Source organism: Anastrepha ludens, chromosome 3, assembly GCF_028408465.1.
Source record: "Anastrepha ludens isolate Willacy chromosome 3, idAnaLude1.1, whole genome shotgun sequence".
NCBI classification, from domain to species: Eukaryota; Metazoa; Arthropoda; class Insecta; order Diptera; family Tephritidae; genus Anastrepha; species Anastrepha ludens.
This window is the reverse complement of record NC_071499.1, coordinates 125,359,117-125,367,475: the sequence shown is the minus strand read 5'-3', so window position 1 is coordinate 125,367,475 and position 8,359 is coordinate 125,359,117. Positions and strand designations below refer to the sequence as shown.

Sequence of the window (8,359 nt, the reverse complement as noted above, 5' to 3'; positions counted from 1 at the left end):
TTAATCGGCACCGCTATATCGATTACTTCGATTGTTTTATTTATCTATTTTATTTTATTTTATTTTATTTTGTTTTATTTTATTTTGCTTTATTTTAATTTATTTTATTTTATTTTATTTCATTGTATTTTATTCCATATTATGTCAATATACTTCTTCATATATTCTTATTCTAATTTAATTTAATCTATTTTTTATTGAACTTAATATTATTTAATTTTAATTGTATTCTATTTTAGTTTTATTCAATTTATTTACAATTTTTTCCCATTTTCTGTTTTTTTATTGCTCTATTTTTTCAATTTTACTTTATTTTAATATAATTTAAATTGAATTCTTTTTTGATCGGATTTTATTTTATTTTATGTTAGTTTACTTTTTATATATTTTCGTTTTACTTTTTTCATTTTCATTTATATTGTAATTTAATTTTATCTAATTTTTTATTTTTATTTATTATGTTCGAAATCATGTTCGAAATTAGAGCTCGTCATGTTGAGCGAAATTTGTTATAGCTGTACCGAGGCAGCGTCTTTCAGTTTGTATATTTTATTACTGGCTATGTTATGCTAGTTTAGAAAGTCTAAGATACAAGTAGGTATACCTAATTGGCTATTGTTGCTAGTTTCCGTAAATAAAATACAATCCCCCAAGAAAGCTATTACTTTGAATCACTTAAAAGAGTCAAGTTTTGTTTGTATGAGTTTGATGATTTGTTGTGTAATCTACTATACAGCATTGCATACTTTAAGGCGTGCAAAGTTCATTCGTAAGTTCAATTGGCCCAAAAAATGTATGCGAGGAAAAGGGCGTTAAAGTTCATATAAACAACTTATGTGAAGGAGAGTTCGGAAATAATGTTTTCCAAAAGACACAAAACTGTTAGAACTAAAAGAAGCGCTTAGTCGCCTTTTGAGCTGAAAAGTAAAAAAACAAAAAAATGTAATTGTTCAATTATTAAATATTAATATCGTATGTAATATAAATTATTTTCTTTTTTAATTGAGTTACTTATCAATCTGCGCTATTGCTAACCAATAAAGTATAAATCACTAAATGGGAAAATAAATATAACTAAATTATTTTGGTCACGTTCCATTAATGCTGATATCAGAGATTTCAATTTCATTAACAATAATATTTCATTGATTTCATTCTTTGTCAATATCTCTTTCCCTCTGTTAACAAATACGCTTTTACGTGCGAACAAATAATTCAAGCTGTGTTTCGTTGCCTTTTCTACTAGCGGGAAGGCTGTTGGCAACACAGTGGCTTTTAAACTGTTAAGCTATTCTAATTAATTAATTAATCTAAAATTAATAGAAACAAACGTGAATCGCAATCGTGTACAATTGTGAAATGAATTAGAATTATTTTATTTGCGTGCTTAGAATGCATTTTTTATTAAACTCTGTTTTAAAGTGAAATATTTTTACAGAAACAATAGTTTTGCGCCTCTTGAAGTTATATACAACTACATTTTATCCAGATTTCCGACTACATGCATTTCGATGCAAGAATACTACATCTGGAAAAAGGAAACACAAAATATCAAAAATAATAATTAATATCGTAATTTTTGTCACTCACTTTTTCTACCCTTGATGCGTGCACAGCGCTTAGCCGCTTTCATGTAGCAGAGATTAATGAAAGTTCGTTTAACGCCACCGACCCTAGCACAAACTGGTTTACGAACACGACGACAGGAGTTTGTACAACTCGTTGAAGATGCGGCAGTGGTCGTGGTAGTAGAGTCGTCATCATCATCATCATCGGCCGTAGTTTCTTCAGTTGTGGTCGTAGTAGCAGAATCAACCTGATAAATAGACAACGACACAAAGACGAAAACTCCCAACAGCAGCAATGGACGCATCCTTGTTTTGCTTCTTGACAACTCTTGTGATGTTATTGTAAAATTAGTTAAAGTTTTGGATTAGCTAAAACGCTCGCTTGAGTGCAGCTAAGGATGAACTATGATTGAAATTTGAAGATCTCTCCTTTTTATACCTGCCCAATTGTTTACTTTCTTAGCGAAAAATTGATGACTGGCGCCAGTTGGTTGATTAATTGTCAATACAACTGCGCAAATAGTTAATATTAATAGCGCCAAAGAAAATTTGATATGCATATTTCCTATTGCTAAATCGTCTAATTAAAATTATTTGCGCATTATTTAGTTTTTCATATTCTCTAACTCTTTGCTCTTTGCGCACTGCTTATCAAAGCACTAATCATCTTTTCGAGGGATACACGTATTTCACCAGTTTTCCGACTTTTTTGTGTTTCCTAAAATACGATCATCTTAATGTTTCAAAGATATCCTACCCCTGAACCATTTTTTATGCCGTGAAAACAGTTAATAGTCTGAAAATTTCGTAGAATAAGAAAATAATTCGTATCTTAACGCATTCAGTTTCGGCATAACTTTTTTCGAAATGACAGCACAATATCTGAAGTTTGGCTAACAGGCGAAAATTTGGAAGTGGAGGAGCAACATCATCTTTTGAGATACTGATGATGAATAAAAAGAAGTACCATGGCACCTTTAATCCAAACATTCCAAACAAATGTCATTTTTCGCAGCTCTATTCCAGTGCTGCCAATGTATGTTTTACACAGGGTGCATACGGTGTATGAGGGCATGCATACGAGGTGTGTTCAAAAATAATCGCGAATTTTGTGTTTTTTTCAAAAATTATTTATTTATTCATTAATATCTATTTTGTCCCCTTCAAAATAATCCTCATGAGATATTATGTATTTGTGCCAACATTTTTTCTAATCTTCGAAGCACTTCAAAAAAACATCTTGTTTTATCTTGTTCAGCTCCTCCTTTGTTGCCGTTTTTATCACGTCAATCGTAGCATAGCGTCGTCCTTTCATGGGCCTCTTCAATTTCGGGATCAAGAAAAAATCACATGGGGCCTAATCTGTGGAATACGGTGGCTTACGGTGGCTGTGGCATCATTAGTGTGTTGTTTTTGGCCAAAAAGTCGCGCACAAGCAACGATGTGTGCCAATTTTAGTTCTTCCATAAATCCGGGCGTTTCTGGTGGATTGCTTCGCGCAAATTGCGCATAACTTCCTTATTGACCGTTTTACCCTGTGGCAAGAACTCATGAACACAACGCTCCTGCAATCGAAGACATCGGTAAGCAAAACTTTTACATTCGACCGAACTTGGGGCGTTTTTTACGGTCTTTGTTCGTGCGGCAGCTTCCATTGAGATGATTGAGTTTTGGTTTCCACGTCGTAACCATAAACCCACGATTCGTCACCAGTTATGACCCTCTGGAGCAAATTTGGGTCGTCGAGGAAAGAGTCCAACATCTCATTAGCAATGCTCATGCGATGCTGCTTTTGGTCGAAATTGAGCAGTTTTGCTATGAATTTTTCAACGACCCAATTCATTGAAAAAAATCGAATGGCACAAGCCAATCGATATGTCTAGGTCCTCAGCAACTTCTCTAACGGTGATTCGACGATTCTCCAATACCATTTTCGTCACTTTATCAATTTTTTCGTCTGTTGTTGAAGTGCTCGGGCGTCCAGCACGCTTTTCGTCGTTCACATCTTCTCGGCCTTCTGAGAACATTTTGTACCACCGATAAACGTTGCTTTGGTCCAAAGTAGCTTCACCGTATGGCACAGTCAACATTCGGAATGCATCCGCACGCTTCATTTCGATTTTCACACAAAATTTGATACAGGTTCTTTGATCCACCTTTTTGAATAGGGAAAAACGAAGACGACCCGAAACACGTACAAAGCAGCTGTCAACAATTAACTGAACATTCAAAATGGCCGAACTAGTCGGCATGAGTTAGAGACATGAGTACCAACATATCGCCACAAAAAAATTCGAATATACGTAACCTGCGAAAATTCATAATTCACACCTCGTATATGTGGCTATAACTTCCCGAAACCATTATGGGGTTAGGGATAGTCAGCATTTTCAAAAAATTTGATTTTTTTCTTTTTTTGCATTTTCTTAAAGAATAATATCGTAAAAATATTGTGTGAAAATTTGAAGTGAGTCCAAAAAATACTTTTAGAGTTATTCAACAATTAACAAAGGGCGCTGGGGCGCTCCGGAATCGAAAGCAAAACTTTAAATGCGTTTTTCCCAAAACTATGTTTTTTGAACTCTTCATCAGTGTAACTTAAGAACCGCTTAGTAGATTTCAAAAAACCCTATACTGCTTTTGAAAAACATAGAAAACTCGTGCCTGATCGAAGGATTTTTTTTCAAAAATTTCGATTTTTTTTTAACAATTAAGTGTCGGTTATCTTCTCGAAAATCTGAAAAATATTTCCTAGGGACGCCATATTGTTAGTTTTGAAAAAAAAAGCTTCGACCAGGCACAAGATTATCTATTAATTTTTTTTTTTTTTTTATATCTTCCCTTTATTTATTACAGTCTGCTATATATTAACAAAATGTAATTTTTGTACAGTTAGGGTACGTTATGTTCTTTTACCAATGTAAGAAGAATCTGTTATTATTATTATTGTTTTTTGTGATTACACTGTAAATCTTATAGTTAGATCAGTCGGTGTGAGTCGCTTTAATCTTCGTTTGATATTTTCTGCCGGTGCTATTTTACGCATTTCTTCGTTTTGGTGGACTGACAGTCGCTGTATATGCTTAGTGCTACATTTTGTGATTGTTTCTTGGATAGTGTCTACGTTTAAGTCACGATGTATGGCTTCATTGGAAATAAACCAACCAGCATTTGTTATATTTCGTAATATTTTGAATTGTGTTCGCTGTATGAGCTGAATATTTGTGTTTTTAGCCGTTCCCCATATTTCTATTCCGTATTTCCAGATAAGAGTAATAATTGTTTTGTATATAGTCACCTTATTATACAGTGATAGTTTTGATGCTCATCCGATTAGCCAACTTAATTGCCGGTACTTATTCTTGATTTGATTTCTTTTGTTAATGATATACTGCTTCCATGTTAGTTTTTCGTCAATAGTTAATCCAGATTTTTATTTTGTTGTTTTTTAAGGTTAGATTATATTTTGATGTCTTTTTGTTTGTATATATAACTTGTATAGTTTTGTCTTTATTATCTTCTATACCCCATTCGTTAAACCAATTTACTGTATTGTTTATTAATTTTTGAAGTGTAAAGGTCGCCAGTTTTTCGTCATTGTTTGATGCCATTAATACAGATATAAGAGAGGACCAAATACACTGCCTTGCGGTACTCCAGCTGTCATTGGTAGAATATCGGAGTATTCGTCTTCATATCTTGTATAAAATTTTCGATCAGTTATGTAGCTCTTCAAAAGTTCAAAGTAGTTTTGTGGAAAGATTCGTTTGAGCTTATGCAAAAGTTCTTTATGCCAAACTTTATCAAAGGCTTTTGCGATGTCTAGGTATACAGCTACACAATATTTTTTGTCATTCATATCGTTAAGTATTTTGTTAGCAACCCTCTGGATTTGTTGGACTGTTGAGTGCTGCCGTCTAAATCCGAATTGATGGCTTGGTATCACTTTTTTTGCTGTCAAAATTGGTTCTAGTCGGTCGAACAATATTTTTTCAAACACTTTTGTGTACACTTTATTTTGACGCTCACAGTATGATCATTGAATTCTGTGTTCACTTTTTATTTATGAAAGAAATAACTTCTTTTGTTTACATTTGTATTTGCCCTCTACGAAAATGATAGCAGATATAGTACGCAAAGTAAACAATGGCAGGGAAATGCGTTTTATTAAATCATGCGTTTCCAATATATTTGGAGTTTCAATTTAACTAAAGTGTTCATTATGAATGGTAAAATTGAAAGATCTCTCTCGGGTAGGTGGGTAGATGAAATGGTTGAAATATCAGACTGGTACTCCTTAAGTAGCACTGAAGTGCCATTTTGATGCCACTTTGCGACCTCCAACAGGCAGATATCTACAGCCAGCCAGAGCTGTTGATGTAATGGAGAAGGCTGATGAGACTTCGATGAGAGTACTGCCCTAGGCTGTCGAAGAAAGGAGCACCCAGTGACCTTAATCTTTAGCTGCCAAACCCGGACATTTACAGAAAAAGTGCTCCTTCTCTGAAAGGTGCCCACAGCTTGTGCAATGGGGGTTAAATGGTAAACCTAGCTTTCTTGAGTGTGTGCTAATGTCTAATGACTTGTAAACCCAGCGTGGTGTGCAGTCCCCAGCACTTTCTGAGTCCTGCGTCTATTGTACTGTGGCCAAAGGAGTTTCGTAATAGCACACGAAGAAATGTAGGCCCGTCTGATCGCAGCTTTCCTGAGAAATGAATTCTGCAATTTCCCTTTAACAATAGTCAGGGGGAAGCCGATGCCTGGGTGGGAGAGCTCTGACACGAATTCAGTCGGTCTCTACCTGGCAAGCTCATCAGCAATTTCATTTCTCTCTATGTTTCTATATCCTGGAATCCAGATCAGAAAAATATTACCTGCACACCCAAGAGACTTGTTATCCTCTATACAGGAGTTGGCCGATTTGGATCTGCACCATGGCGTCCTCAGAGACGGGAAAAATATTGATATCTCCCTCGCTCTAGCGTTCCCCGAGCAACGTCAATGGCAAAATGCAAAGTAGAACTATCGTACTATTGAAGTATAAAATATTAGCGAAATGAAGTGTAAATAATTTTTTTTCTTATAATCAAACTTTTATTGTATTAAGGAAAAATGCTTTAGAAGACCAATATTGAGCGTTTTTATTATGTACGCGACCATAATAATCAAGGGCATCTGCCTGTATGCAAGAATCGGATGCCGAGAGTGCCTAAAAATAAAAACAAAAAATGTCATTTTAATTGTGTTTGTGTTTCATGGATTAGATTAAACTAATTTTTGTCACTTACTCAAAGTACCCCGCCTGCGGGCACAACGCCTTACTGCTCTAAATATGCAACGGTTTTCGAAAGTACGTTTCCTGCCGCTGTATCTACCGCAAACTGGGTTGTAGGTGTGAGTACACGAGTTCGAGCACGTCACGTTAGATGAAGTAGTTGACGAAGTCGCTGTTGATACCTCATGGAAGTACAATGCCACACAGGCTAAAAGTGCACACAGGATTAAAATACGCATAGCGGATTTTAGTAACTCTTTGAATGGTTATGGACAATTTCGAAAAGCTGGTAAGCGTTCTGAAGCGCTGTGTAACTGCGACTATGGTAAAATGTCGAAATGTTTGGATTTTTATACTCCCCGAAAAGGCTGAAGACACGTGCGTATTTCATTAAAATACAACTGCGCAAATTTGCCAAAGAGAGGAGATAAACTATTTATAGCAATAAGGTGGTAAAACTTTATTTACTATTATTATGGTTTATTTAGCAGTTTTTGTGTATTAAACCGATAGATCCCTCCATTGCTTGAACAACATCAGGACGCACACCACAAATGGGAGGAAAAGCTCGGCCAAACACCAAGCAGAAGTGTATGCGCAAATTATTTATTTAATTTTCTAAATGGCACAGCAGGAACCTCGCTGAAGTCAATTTTTATGCAACCTAAATGCTCTCGGCCAAGGTTATTTCCAGAAATACCTGTTCAAAATAGGAGAATGAGAAAAATAGAATGCTTCTCTGAAGAAATGCGAAAGCGGTTCCAGGGTGGGCGAAGGTTCCAAACAAAGGAGAGTGTTTTAGTCTCCGGAAAATGGTGCCATTGCTGCGACGGTAGCCTTGATGTTGCATTAGGTATTTAAACCTCTTTATCCCCAAAAAAACTGAGTTTTAATGACCTTTGGTGATTATTTCTCATATCTCTTCCGTGGTTGATTTTAGGAAGTTTTACCACCACTCTACCACTTGTGCCATTCTCTTCTTCAAAGTGGAGCACCAAGTACTCAATGGGATTGACATATGGGCTTAAAAGAGAATGAAAAATACTTTTTATGTTGTAAAGCAAACATTTAACGCAGTGTGCTTTGGGTCGTTCTCGGGGATGAAGGTGAACATAGGTTCGAGAATAGGTTCCTGCAATATTTCTAGATAACACATTAGTGAAATGAAACTTCTTAGGCGTCGATGGACGAGCGAGAATGGAGAGTAAAATTTCAAGGCCATCCAACTTTTTGCGCATTTTCGTTCCGCGAGAGAGAATAAAGATATTACGTAGAGGAAGGAGAGAGGGAGCTATACCTTATATATATCTAAGAGACTTTTGGCTATTTTTCCTGAGTTTTTCCTTGTGGTTGCTAATTTCTAGTGAGAAATAACACTGCTTACTTTTTGGCGCTTGTTTGTTGGTGCAAACTTGTACGAAATATACTTTTGGTGCCTACTTTTTGACGTTATATTATATTTCCTTGGTGCCTACTGTTTGGGACGTTTTTTGGTCCTAATTTTTTTTTTTTTGTA

The 8,359-nt window shown here is 35.5% G+C and overlaps 1 protein-coding gene across 1 annotated transcript; it reads right to left on the bottom strand.

The window, feature by feature from the left end:
- Nucleotides 1-298: 298 nt before the first annotated feature.
- LOC128856748 (uncharacterized) lies at nt 299-2,508 on the bottom strand. The gene is made up of 2 exons (XM_054092064.1): nt 1,591-2,508; nt 299-1,528 (listed from the first exon to the last, which is right to left on the bottom strand). Exons 1-2 carry the CDS (start codon nt 1,871-1,873, stop codon nt 1,482-1,484), a joined length of 330 nt encoding a protein of 109 aa, XP_053948039.1. The 5' UTR covers nt 1,874-2,508; the 3' UTR covers nt 299-1,481.
- Between the last annotated feature and the right edge of the window lie 5,851 nt (nt 2,509-8,359).